The 14,861-nt window shown below is 45.0% G+C and overlaps 1 protein-coding gene across 1 annotated transcript in view; it reads right to left on the bottom strand.

The window, feature by feature from the left end:
• Window positions 1-391: 391 nt before the first annotated feature.
• Window positions 392-14,861, bottom strand: part of MRPL43 (mitochondrial ribosomal protein L43) — a 22,516-nt gene continuing 8,046 nt past the window's right edge. The window contains exons 2-3 of the mRNA XM_088448693.1: window positions 12,009-12,115; window positions 392-983 (exon numbers count right to left, since the gene is read on the bottom strand). Coding sequence (XP_088304819.1) covers window positions 751-983; window positions 12,009-12,115 — 340 coding nt within the window. The 3' untranslated portion in view covers window positions 392-750. The remainder of the gene's footprint in view (window positions 984-12,008; window positions 12,116-14,861) is intronic.

Genomic DNA, 14,861 nt, shown 5'->3' with positions numbered 1-14,861 from the left:
CATCTTCAGTCTGAGTATCGGCTTCCTGCATCCGAAAATATAATGTGTGTGTGTGTATATATATATATATATATACACACACATATATATATACACACACACACACACATACATATACACACACTCAGTATAGTCTTACTCTTTCATCAGGGATACAAAAGAATGTTAGACAAACTTGCCATTTAGCATCTTTATTTTATAGCCAAGTGCTGTCTGCTGCATGCTACTTCTCTTCAAGAGGAGGGTAACAGGGATGAGTGCCAGAGACAATATTATCAAAATTCAAAAGCCATGCAGCCATACTACACGGACTTGTTCCATTTTTAAGATGGATTTGATGCATTCAAATTGAGCAAACGTATATATTTTATACCACAGAAAGACTCCAACATTTATTAAACGTATTTATTATTCAGATGGATTCTAACACTCATAGACAAGATAATCCATGAAGGATATTCTGACATGAGTACATGAAATGGGATTTGCAATCCAAGCTATGCGAATTGTGACATATTGAGAATTTGAAGTGAAAGGCATCACCCCTGCTGGACTGGTGTTCTGAAGTGAAATGCGTCGACCCTGCTGGACTGGTGTTCTGAAGTGAAATGCATCACCTCTGCTGGACTGGTGTTCTGAAGTGAAATGCGTCACCTCTGCTGGACTGGTGTTCTGAAGTGAAATGCGTCACCTCTCCTGGACCAGTCTTCCCAGCATTAAATTACGGACGATCTGATCCAATTCAGGATTTCACTGTGAAGACTCTTTCTGTTGGCTGAGAGCTTCAAATGACTGGACATTAATAGAAGACCGCTTGTTGGTAAAGGGGTGCCACTGTCCCTGGATGCTGGGGTTGTCTGTGTGGTAAGGTTTGCGTATGCGGATGATATCCAGGCCAGACTGGTTGGCCATTTTCTGCACCAGCTCAGCTATTTGCTCTGCGGTTTGGCTGTTGATGTCTTCTTCTCTGATTGCACCATTTACTGGAGACAGAACACAAATAGATATGAAAGTATTGACACAAGGCAATTATTAAGTTCTGTCACTTTTATGTAATCAATATATAGGTGAGAGTAATGGGGACATGCTAACATTGTTACACTATAAATGCTGAACTGTCCAATGAGCAATCCCATGAAATTAAATATATATATTCATTACAGTTTTCTTCAAGCTATTAAATTTACAGATTGCTAAATCATTCTGCTATCACAGCAACCACAGTCACATTACATAAGATGAAGTGAGGAGAAAAGCTATGGAAAAACCCTTTTTCCAGCATAGTATGACCCCTTATCATCCCCTTCCTCTGCCACAATGATCACGGAGGGAGAACTGTGACTCCTATCAGGCGACACTCCTCAGGAACAAGCTTTAGTGTCGAAATGCATTTCAAGATGAGACACAATTATCAGCCCCCCCCCCACAGAGGGGATTTTACAAAGGGAAGACTAAAGGACAACATACTAGAGAAATTACTATGGACTTTAGTGTAAAACAGATACAAAACTTTCCGTTGTAAAATAGATTGTAAAAGATTAACTTTACGCTTTTCTTATATAAAATACTCCTAAAGCACAAACAAAACCCTTTACGGTTTACAGAATACAAAAGATTGGATCACGTACAGCTGGTGTCATGTCCCAGACAAGCTAGATAATGTGGGGTTTTGTGGAATAGGTGAAATATCAAATTACAACTTCAAAACAAGATCCGAGGCTTATGTGGGTAGCACAAATACCTATGTGGGAAAACAAAAAACTCACATGACCTTCTCGGAATCATATCGCTTCCAGAGAAAACTCATTATTGCCCAACGTTCATGAACTGTACATATACATTTCTCTGCAAACACTGCACTAAGACTGTACACTGTCATTCTACTGAGCAGCTACATCTCCCAGTGTGTTCTGCATTTTACCAAGCGTTCTCTTGTCCTAGTTTGTTAGCTCTGCTGTGTGGGCCCAATTATCTTTGAGAAAACACAAACCTGGACGTGAACCATCTTTTTCCAACATGTGTCACCAGAATTGGTCAATACAGGCTATAAAGAACTCAGGTGGCGGAACTATAGAGAGTACGGCCGCAAAATGGCTGGAGGTGAGGGGGACCTGGCATTACCAATATTACTATGGGGTCTGGCAATAAACTGTTCCGCTTGGAAAAGTTTTCTTTGCACACCATAGATTTCCTATTAGCACTGCTATTTGAAGAGCACTTGTTGTGTACATGCAGGCGGCCATTTTTATTGGGCTGAGCAATACTCAGGAGTATGCAGCCTATATGGTCACTGGGAACTAGTGACATCACTGAGGTTCACAGTGAATGGTTAGGCTGCATTCCTATGAATATTGGTGTAGACCTCAAAATTGGGGCCATTAGTGTGTGTAAGCGAGGGATGCTCTTCAAGAACTGTAGGGAACCCTTCCATATGATAAAATGGCTGGTAAGAGGCCAACAGTGAAACAGTATTATCTATTTCACAATTGGCCTCTTATCAGCCATTTTTGCCTGATAGTGCAATGACATGCAAACACCGTCTTGTCCAGGTCTTTTTAGCTTATGTGTTCTTTATTATAAATGCTAGTCAGTAAGGGGCCTATTCATGAAGTTAATTATGGAGGTCCGAACGGACCCCGATAATTAATACACTGACTCCGAAAAATCAGCTGTCCCAGCGAGCGGCTTCACCGCTTCATTCAGAGCAGTGAATCTTTACACTGCTCGCGAGAGCACTGCGCATGCATGTCCTACAGGTCAGGCTTGCGCCCAAGAGCCCCGACATCCGGCGGAAGGAGCTGGAAAAGAGCGGAGGTTTCCGAAAGGATCCCTCTTCGCGACCCGGGATTCTTCGCGACCCGGGTAACGGTAGCAAACGCCATCTGAAGATGGCGAATGCTACCACAATTAAGCTCCGAAAAAATAATATTTTTGGAGCTTGATGAATTCTGTCACCATACTAGTGTATGGGGACAGCGGGCCATTCCGCCAGAGGAAGGTAAGCAGGAGATATCTGTGATACTAGTGTATGGGGACAGCGGTCGATTCCCCAAGAGGAAGGTAAGTAGGAGATGTCTGTGATATTAGTGTATGGGGACAGTGGGCCATTCCGCAAGAGGAAGGTAAGTTGGAGATTTCTGTGATACTAGTGTATGAGGACAGCGGGCCAGTCCGCCAGAGGAAGGTAAGTAGGACATATCTGTGATACTAGTGTATGAGGACAGCGGGCCATTCCGCAAGAGGAAGGTAAGCAGGAGATATCTGTGATACTAGTGTATGGGGACAGCGGTCGATTCAGCAAGAGGAAGGTAAGTAGGAGATATCTGCGATACTAGTGTATGGGGACAGCGGGCCATTCTGCCAGAGGAAGGTATCACAGATATCTCCTGCTTTACCTTAGTGATGAATGGCCCAGACACTGCATTTTCACCTGCTTTTGTAAAAATGAAGTGATGATGAGCAGTGGTTTTTCAGAAAATGTTTTGACGCTGAGAATATTAAATATATATATATATATATATACACACACATACATACATACACACACACGACAGGCTCAATCCACGGCACTCGACCATCTGGGGTGCCCTTGGTATGTGACCACACCATCTACATAAAAAATTTCATACAAACTCGGCACTCACATGCTTTTCAAACTGCAACTCCTTTGAACATAGGGAATGACCGTGAAGCGGTGGCCAGCTTAACAAATTATTGCAATATTTTGGAACCAACATTCCCTATGTTCAAAGGAGTTGCAGTTTGAAAAGCATGTGAGTGCCGAGTTTGTATGATATAGATATATATATATATATATATATATATATATATATATATATATATATATATATATATATATATATATATACACACACATACATACATATACACACACAAATACATGCATATATACACACACACACATACATGCATGCATGCTGGGTATATACTAGGGGTGAGCGGGTTCGGATTTCTGAAATCCGAACCCCCCGATCCGAGTCAGGCTCGACTTTTCCCGCCTGACTCGGATCTGAAATCGAGGCAAAACGTCATCATCCCGCCTTCCGAGTCTCGCGGGTTTTGGATCCTATATAAGGTACCCGCGTCGGCGCCATTTTCTCACTCGGCTGTGGACAGTGAAGAGGGAGGGTGGGAGTTAGGGCTGTGTAGTGTAGTGTAGTGCTGCTGTTGTCCACTACTTCAAAGTCCATAGGGGCTGGCTGTGTTGTGCTGTGCTGCTGTTGTTAATAGGGGCTGTGTCCACTACTTCAAAGTCCATAGGGGCTGGCTGGACTGTGTTGTGCAGTCAGTTCTCCATAGGGGCTGTGTCCACTCCAAAGTCCTGTGCAGTGTCCCAGTCCTAAAGGGGTGCTGTAGTGTTGTCCAGGGGGTGCTCTGTCCATCAGGGGTGCTCCCCCTAAGTGCTAAAAAAATAATATATTTTCTGTGTTTGTGAATTGTGTGCGCAGTAGCCGCACGTGCATCAACAAAGTAGTGCCAAGCGTGCGCCTGTGTCCCATAAGTAAAGAGCCGGCTGGCTCATTTCTTAAAGGCTGGTGTAACCCACAAAGTGCACTACTCTCCAACAAAAATAAAAAAATATTTTCTGTGTTTAGCCGCACGTATATATCAAATCGATATAACATAAATGGAGGACCAAACTTTCTCCGATAAAAATAAAATAGAGAAAGATCAAGAACCACTTCCTCCTAGTGCTGAAGCTGCTGCCACTAGTCATGACATAGACGATAACATGCCATCAACGTCGTCTGCCAAGGCCGATGCCCAATGTCATAATAGAGGGCACATACAATCCCAAATGACAAAGTTCAGGAAAATGACCTTGAAAAAAACATTTAAATCAGCTGAAGAGAAACGTAAACTTGCCAATATGCCATTTACGACACGGAGTGGCGAGGAACGGCTAAGGTCGATCCCTAGTATGTTCATGACTAGTGGTTCAGCTTCACATGACGATGGAAGCCCTCCTCCCACTAAAAAAATCAAAAGAGTTAAGCTGGCAAAAGCACAGTGAAGAACTGTGCTTTCTAAGAAGATATCACAAATCCCCAAGGAGAGTCCAAGTGTGGTGGTGGTTGCGATGCCTGACCTTCCCAGCACTGGACGGGAAGAGGTGGCTCTTTCCACCATTTGCACGCCCCCTGCAAGTGCTGAAAGGAGCACCCACAGTCCACTTGCTGATATGCAAATTGAAGATGTCACTGTTGAAGTACAACAGGATGAGGATACTGGTGTAGCTGGCGCTGAGGAGGAAGTTGGCGAGGAGGATTCTGATGGTGATGTGGTTTGTTTAAATCAGGCTCCGGGGGAGACAGTTGTTGTCCGTGGGATGAAAAAGCCCATCACGGTCAAGCCTGGGCAGAAGACCAAACATTCCACCTCTTTGGTCTGGCAATATTTCTATCCAAATCCGGACAACTGTCTTGCCATATGTACCATATGTAAAGGTGAAATAAGTAGGGGTAGGGACGTCAACCACCTAGGAACATCCTCCCTTATACTGCACCTGCAGCGCGTTCATAAAAAGTTACTGTCAAGTTCAGAAACTTTGGCTAAGACCGTAAGCAGTCCAGGGACACCTAAATCCCGTTGTCCTGTTGTATCCAAGCGCCTGCAAACCACACCGTCAACTCCCTCCTCGTCAATTTCCTCCTTAGTCAGGATCGGAAGTAGTCCTGCAGGCCATGTCACTGGCATGACTGACTCTCCTATCCGGGATTCCTCCGGAGGATCCTGCATTGCTATGCCTACTGCTGCCGCTGCTGCTGTTGCTGCTGGGAGTCGTTCATCATCCCAGAGAGGAAGTAGGAACACCACTACTTTTACTAAACAATTGACCCTCCAACAGTCCTTAGCGAGGAGGATGAAGTACGACAGCAGTCATCCTGAAGCAAAACGTATAACTGAGGCCTTGACTGCTATGTTGGTGTTAGACGTGCGTCCGGTATCCGCCATTAGTGCAGTGGGATTTAGACAATTGATGGAGGTAGTGTGTCCCCGGTTCCAAATCCCGTCTAGATTCCACTTCACTAGGCAGGCGATACCGAGACTGTACAGAAACGTCAGAAAAAGTGTCCTCAGTGTCCTGAAAAATGCCGTTGTACACAATGTCCACTTAACCACGGACATGTGGACAAGTGGAACAGGGCAGACTAAGGACTATATGACTGTGACAGCCCACTGGGTAGATGTATCACCTTACGCAGCAACAGCAGCAGCGTCACCAGTAGCAGCATCTCAGAAACGCCAGCTCGTTACAAGGCAGGCTACGCTGTGTATCACCGGTTTCAGTAAGAGGCACACCGCCGACAACCTCTTAGAGAAACTGAGGGAAATCATCGCCCAGTGGCTTACCCCACTTAGACTCTCCTGGGGATTTGTGATATCTGACAACGCCACCAATATTGTGCGGGCATTACATCTGGGCAAATTCCAGCACGTCCCATGTTTTGCTCACACAATAAACTTGGTGGTGCAGAATTTTCTGAAAAGCGACAGGGGCGTGCAGGAGACGCTTTGGGTGTCCCGAAAAATTTCTGGCCACTTTCGCCATTCAGCGACTGCGTGCCGAAGACTGGAGCGCCAGCAAACACTCTTGAACCTGCCCCGCCATCACCTGAAGCAAGAGGTTGTGACGCGGTGGAACTCAACCCTCTATATGCTTCAGAGGATGGAGGAGCAGCAAAAGGCCATACAAGCCTATACATCCACCTATGGCATAGGCAAAGGAGGGGGTATGCACCTGACTCAAGCGCAGTGGAGAATGATTTCCGTGTTGTGCAAGGTTCTCCAGCCCTTCGAACTTGCCACACGTGAAGTCAGTTCAGACACTGCCAGCTTGAGTCAGGTCATTGCCCTCATCAGGCTTTTGCAGAAGCAGCTGGAGAAAGTGAAGGAGGAGCTAAGACGGAGCGATTCCGCTCGGCATGTGGGACTTGTGGATGAAGCCCTTCATTCGCTTTGCCAGGATTCCGGGGTGGTCAATCTGTTGAAATCAGACCACTACATTTTGGCCACCGTGCTCGATCCTAGGTTTAAAGCCTATGTGGTGTCTCTCTTTCCGGCCGACACAAGCCTGCAGAGGTGCAAAGACCTGCTGGTGAACACACTGTCAGCTGAAGCGGAACGTGACACGTCAACAGCTCCTTCTTCATTTTCTCCCGCAACTGGGGCTGCCAGGAAAAAACTTAGGTATCCTAAGCAACCCGCTGGCGGTGATGCAGGGCAGGCAGGACCAAGTTTGGACATCTGGTCCGGACTGAAGGACCTGGCAACAATTTCTGACATGTCTACTGTCACTGCATATGATACTGTCACCATTGACAGAATGGTGGAGGATTACATCGGTGACAGCATCTAAGTAGGCATGTCAGACAGTCCATACCTGTACTGGCAGGAAAAAGAGGCAATTTGGAGGCCCCTGTACAAACTGGCTCTATTTTACCTGAGTTGCCCCCCCTCCAGTGTGTACTCCGAAAGAGTGTTTAGTGCAGCCGGGAACCTTGTTAGCGAAAGGCGTAGGAGGTTGCTTCCACAGAATGTGGAGAAGATGATGTTCATCAAAATTAATTATCAGCTCTTTCAGGGAGACCAGCCTCCAGAACGTACAGAGGGACCTGTGGTGGTGGATTCCAGTGGGGACGAGTTAATACTCTGTGAGGACGAGGATGTACACACTGAAGAGGGTGAGGAATCGGTGGATGAGGAGGATGAGGATGACATCTTGCCTCCGTAGAGCCAATTTGTGCAGGGACAGATTAATTGCCAGCTTGTTTTGTGGGGGCCCAAATGAACCAATCATTTCAGCCACAGTTGTGTGGCAGACCCTGGCGCTGAAATTATTGGTTTGTTAAAGTGTGCATGTCCTGTTTATACAACATAAGGGTGGGAGGGCCCAAGGACAATTCCATCTTGCACCTCTTTTTTTTCTTTGCATTATGTACAGTTTGGGGCCTAGTTTTTCAAACTGCCATCCTGTCTGCCACTGCAGTATCACGCCTAGATGGGTCACGTGTTTGTGACGCCTACTCGTGTCGCTTAGCATAGTCATCCAGCTACCTCGGTGCAACCTTTTGGACATAAAAACACTATTGTGAGGTGTGAGGTGTTCAGAATAGACTGGAAATGAGTGGAAATTAAGGTTATTGAGGTTAATAATAGCATAGGAGCAGAAAAACCTACAAATTCTGTGATTTTAGCTGTTTTTATGTTTTTTAAAAAAAAAAATACAGATCCAAAACACAAAACCCAGAACCCAAAACACGGAAGGGTGGTTTTGGCAAAACCAATCCAGATCCAAAACACGAAGAAAGATCCAGATCCAAAACCAAAACACGAAAAGTGGCCAGTGCACCCCCCTAGTATATACTGTCTGCCTTTGCTGTTAGTGCATTGTGCTTTTGCCAGGGTACAAAGGAACTCCTCTCTCTGCTTGTCTATCGACAACGCATCTTTCGAATATGTTTTCAGACAAGAATTGTTCAGCTGTAGCATCCGGCTTCCTACTCACATTTCAGCACCACGTCTACAATCTGTTGCCTTTCTGTACAATCACAGCAATATACGAGGGAGTAACAAATTGTGATCCTATAGTCCATCGCTGTAATCAGACAGCTTGTCAATAAAACATATGTGCCTGCTATACACAAGCCACACGATTCATCTGACAGGGCAGAGCGGCATCCTCATTACACCCACCATGTATACTTGTCGGACTTGAATTACACAATTACAATACACTTTCGGTTTGCAAATTTTCCATTGAAGAATAGGTTATTGATAAACTTGTTGACCACCTGCATTCTATCATATTGGTACAGGCAATGTAGAGATATACAGATAACCATTGCCCTTATATTTACCTACATCATCCTAGCTATCCGCTCACATCTCATGTTATGCTGGTTGGATTGTTTTGTGATCCTATTGCTCTGTAATGACGGTCACTATATTACCACAATATGGGCCTGACTCAGTTCTAAGCGGTTCTCATCAGATAATATTCTAATGCTGCAGGAGGCGTCTGAGGACAAAAGGCGCCTCCTGACAGCATCGCTTATCAGAGTGCTGCAACTGAAGATGCAGCATCAGATCACCAGCAAAGGTCACAGCCATTGGCCATCTCAGCAAGTCTAAGCTTACTCAGAATGACCACCAAAACCGCTCAGCAGTGGCCAGGAAATCTACATCGGAAGACCCCTGGCCTTTGCACTCCCAGAAAACAGGGGTGACACACCCCAATTTCGGGAACGCTGGCCGGCCTCGCCCCCTCCCAGCCCTCAAACAGCTTCAGCTTATCTATCCTGCAGTGGTTTCGGGGCACTGGGAGCGTAACTCACAGATAAGAGACCTGCACAAATCATTACAAATAATAGTAACATATACAATCAGCTTAGCGGGTAAAATGCTTCCACATTCTGACAGAATAAGGCCTATTTTTATATAAGAGGGTCTCTATTATAAGCTGAATAAACTGCATGATGCACCAATGTTGCAGTCTGCACTATGGATGCAAGACACACTTTATTCATACTCCTTTCATTAACTGGGTTTTGGAACCGGAAGCTATAAAGAGGATTACTTTCTTTTAGAAGTATAAAACATGTATAAAATTAGTACAACCGGCTTATTAAGGTCTATGGTGGCCGTACACCTTTATGCTATCCAAAGACTATGGATCTGACTGTCAACGGCAATCTGAGGGACTGGTGAGAAAACCTGGAACCTTTGGGTTTAGTTCATGGCTCTGTAATCACTGAGATGATGATCAAACAGAGCACGGTACAGCATCATTTACCAGGTGCTAAGGCTAAATATCTATAGGGAGCAGGAGGCTTGGCAATACAGACTATGCACCGTCTAGGGTTGTCCGCTGCAATAATTAGAACAAAAGCATCCTGTGGCTAATAACAGCTCCTAGAAATGTCACAAATAGGTTAGAAACTTTTAAGGGAATATATTCTAACGAGCGGTTTGTGAAGCCACTGATCATTGGCAGCTTTGAGCAATAGTTTTAAAACTGCAACAGAAATAATGATAAACCAGCCTGATTAGCATTCATTTTGTTGCTGGTTTAAAACTATAGGTCAAAGCCGCTGATGACCTGAGACTTTGACAACCTGCTCGATGCTCAGTGTATAATTATTTAATAAATAGGATGATTACTACATTTTGTTAAAATTGGTCTTTATCTTTGAAGTCATTAAGAGCTCAAATAATAACAAATTAAATATGTGCTTTAAAATGTCACTTCTAAAAATACAATTATACCCACAGGTCTTTAAAGCTGGACTTAAAGTGTGGGTACAGTGCCACCTGGTGGAATTTGGCATAACTACAACAACACTGAAAAAGTGATGAAGGCTAGGGAGAATTTTTCCTCCTATTGTATTTTTTGATACTGGGAAACGAATCAAAACAGTTTTGGGTTTATTGCTCATAAAAATCAGATTATAGATTTATCACTTTTCACAATTCATGAGAACATGATCCTAAAATTGCTTTAATGGCATTTGGAACCTGAAATGAAGCAAGGCTGCAGTAAAAGCGGAAACAAAAATACCTATCAGATAGTTGTCCTGGTTTTCACTATCAGAATCATGAGAAGCTGTGGACTAAGGGCCTGATTCACTACTGCGATTACGCACGCAATCAGACGATTGTTGCGTTCTGCTCAAGCATCGCAGTAAACCAAGACTCCACTGCAATCGGGACTGCGATCGCAGTGACCACGCAAACTCATCGCGGAGTGATTGACAGGAAGTATCGTTTGGGGGTGGCGGCGGGGTGTGGTCGGCGAAGCGCAGGCGTGCCAGAGCTTTTGAACGCTGTTACAGGGGCGTGCATAAAATATTCACTGCATGGCCATACGCAGCTTGGGCTTTCACTGTGTGCGCTGAGGTTAGCAATTTCTGAGTAAGGTCAGACCTTGTGCCAGTGTGTGCGAGGCTCCGATGTTACCGACGGTTTCGCAGACTTGCTAAGTATTACGGATGTGTGTGTAAGGTAAAGTGGGCGTCCCCATGTTAGGCTGCGACGGCATTACGATTGCAATTATTCGCATATCTTCGCAGTGAAACCGTGCGATTACGGAGCTGCGATCGCAATAGCAAGCCTTACTATCTCTGCCCGGAAGCTGTCTCACTTCTGACCACATACTGTTAGGATTCTCTCTCAGCACTTGCCTGCATCCAATCTCGCCCTCTTTTCAGCTCATCAATGCAGTGTTTTTATAAGCTGGGCAGCTTTTATAGTGCTTTGCGAAAATGGTTCTCTCGGGAATAACAGCTTCGGCAAAGGGTGTTTAGCCAACCAAAGGAAACTAAAGTTGTTTTTTTCAGTAAATGAAAGATGTTCCTTATGCTGGGTACACACAGACAACAGATCGGTCAAGCAGAGCGATCTGCTAGCAGAGAGGCCAACTGATAAGCTATACACTTACCAATCAGCCACTCGATACGTCTGGGCTGACATCACAACTGGGCAGGAAGTTCAATTTGCCTGCCCAGTTGAGATGTCTGTGTCAGCGGTCCCTGCAGCCAGTGTATGGGCTGTCGCACACAAATGCAGATACACGGATATATCGGCAGCACTGCAGGGCCGACCTGATATCTCTGTGAATGACTCCTTTCACAGACACAACGACACAAAGGTGTAATGCACAGATATATCGGGTGTACACACCCGACAAAGCACTTGCAATATAGTGACAAGTGTGTACCCAGCATTAGGGAGTATGTTCTAAGGAGCGCCCCCTTCATCACGCATCAGCCAATGTCTGTCCTACTGGAAACAAAAACACCACGGTACTCTAATAACATTTTAGTGTTCATTCTAGCACCATAAGTCGCACACCCTCTCATTACGACCTTGCTATCAGAGTACAGCATATATCCAGTTCAGGGCTGCATGGGGATATTACAAAACAGGAAACAGTTTGGGTTTGTCAGATATAGTAACGGGAAAGGGTGCAATACTCCAGTACTTACAATACTCTGCCACCAGCTTGGGCACTGCGATTTGCTTGGGGCTGACATACACAACAATGCCAGGATTCTGCTTCGCAAAGTCAACTACTTTCTCTTCAATAAATTCTCTGAAATTAGAAGAAAAAAAACCCCAAGCGGTCAGGTCATTGTATTCACCAATTCCAGCAGCATTTACAAAAAAAATAAATAAAAAGAATCACATAACCACTACACTGACTGGCAGTAATCCAGCGTCTATGTTTAAGGATCACACGTGTGCATGAGTTGCCGGCAAGCGGGATCCCTATGCCAGGATCCTTAACCCTCCCCCTACCCTAACCCTCACTTCCTTGTGCCTAACCCTGCCCTCTCCCCCTAGTGCCTGAATCTAACCCTCACATCCCTGCATCCTAAACCTAACCCAAACCCTCCCTCTATAGTGTCTAACCCGCACCATAGCCCTAACCCCCCCCCCCCCCCCCCCCGATACTTACCTTCAGGATGCCAATGGTCGGTATTCTGGAGTCGGGATCCCGACTGCTGTCTGGATGACGGCACCAGTATTAAGACCGTCAACATCCCGTCAGCTGGAATGCTGACAACATCCTGTGTGCAGTGCATGTAGTAGGTCCTGTCCTACTACTGCATGACAGCTGCTAGCGGACAGGAAGCAGGGACGCCAGGTTGTGCCGATGCCTGGGAGTGGGGAGGGTGGGGACCAGCATTATGTTGGGGGGGTCACAGTCAGTGCACTGAGAACAGATATTGGCAATGATGTTGCCACAATACATAATTTACAGCCTATTAAAAAGACCACAAAGCTTAAAACTATAAATATATCCAAAATGAAGAACATATTGTTACCACATAAGGGAGAGATTTAGTGTGGCAAGAGATTATGAGATACAGTAGCATTTATAAGTGCATTTTACTAATGTCCTCGTATGTTTAGTAAGCTACAAGCAACCCGCTCCGGCTTTGTATGAGAGCAATTTCATCTCGCCAAAGCCCCCCGCGTATCATAACAACCTACGCCATGTCACCACAGTCCCCTGCTTCTCACTCCTGCCACCGATTCTACCACAGCCCCCTGCATCTCTCCAGGGTCACCACAACCCCCACAGCTGCTGCCCGGCCACTGGGATGTGCTGCAGAGGATCACGGATGAGAGATTTGTATTGCAGCTGCTGTAAGCATTTCATTTTGTGAAATTTAGTAGGATTATAGACAACATAGTAACTTTCATATGTAAAATTTTAGCCCTCAGTGATACCTGGTATTCATGCAAACATTACAAAAAGTGTAAAATTTATGCCCATCCCTATGCTGCAGCTACACTGGGAAGAACACAGTAGGGATGGCCATCGACAGTTTACAGACATCAATGGTTTATTACCGATGATCAATGTTTTTTCCATCGATGGCAAAGTGGAACCCAATATTTTTTTTCTGCTCCCGACACGGAGCTTAGCCCCGTCCCCTGGTGGGCCGCGAAGCCCCATCCCTGTTTTTTGATTGGTCTGTGGTTTGCCAGGCACCCGGTGGTCATAGAGTGTTGCAAACCATCGATGGTTCACCACATATGGTTATTGTACCAATGAAGATTATCACCGATGGCAGTCAATATTTAAATATAAATTTTTTTTTTTTTTTACGAAAACTCTGGTCCCTTAACTTCAAAACTAGACCAGGGTGAAAGCAAATCAGAAGCAAAGTTAGGATTCGTTTTAGTTGACCTTGTGAGCAAAAATTTTACATTTTTTGTCATGTTTACAACCCTGTTGTATGAACACCGTGTATCACCGAGGACTAAAATTTTACATATAAAAGTTAAATTTATGCCATCTATCATCCTACCAAATTTTATGAAAATCTGAGATGGTCAGGTTGAAAGCTGTGATGATTTGGTATAGAATGACCCTACTGTCAGCGCTGACTTTCATGGGAGGTGCCTCCTGTTCACAGAGGGCTTGTTGCTGAACGGAAACAGCACGCTGGAGAGGGAGCAGTTTATGTTGGAGGAGTGGTGTCCAGAATCCGCCTGCAGGTTCATTGCAGGCATGGACATCAGAATCGGATGGTTACTAACCATTGATGTTTTTGTTCCAATGGTAGTGTTTTTACCATTTGATGGTTGCGTTTCGATGTTTGCCACCATCAAAGAAAATCATTTGATGGTATTCCGATAGTTGGTTGCTTGGTTTTTTTTTTTAAATTCCTGACAGCTATGCCTCCCCTGGCTCCTTCATGGTTACCGTGGCTGCATCAGGGCACTTTCATGGGTTTGTTGGAGGCTGTGTCTCCTTCCCTCTCTCTCTCTGCCTCAGACACGACTTTGGTCAGTCCCGACTCCCTCCCCTCTCTATTCTGCTGCTAAGCAACAGGGCACATTGCTGTCTCTGATTGGCTCGGTGTCTCAGAGAGCATATAAGAGGGCAGCCCTCTGCCCCGCAGCAGCCAATCACAGATATTGCACAACAGTTTTTTTCCTGTGACTTGCTTCATTCCAAGCCTCAGTTTTAGATGCACTATTCCTGTTTCAGCACCCAGGCCAGCTCCTATACTATACGACAGCTTGGTGCAAGATAGGGACTTGCTTCACTAAAATCGCCACTGCTTTGCTCCCTTTTGTCACAGATGAATGGCTCATCCACCTAAACTTTTCTCAACCAATGCTGTATGGTCAAAATCTGTCCAGTGGTTGAAGAGATTACGAACAGCCGGGACTTTATATACACATATACACACACAGTGTATATATACATACACAAAATATATATCAAAAATGTTATGGAGTCTTGCAGTTTGTAAAACCTCTAGATGATCTTACGCCAATTACAGCCATCCGCTGTTCCATTAGTTATAGATGTTCAC

Source organism: Taudactylus pleione, unplaced genomic scaffold (assembly GCF_031769625.1).
Source record: "Taudactylus pleione unplaced genomic scaffold, aTauple2 ptg000464l, whole genome shotgun sequence".
NCBI lineage: Eukaryota > Metazoa > Chordata > Amphibia > Anura > Myobatrachidae > Taudactylus > Taudactylus pleione.
This window is presented reverse-complemented; position numbering and strand designations above follow the sequence as displayed.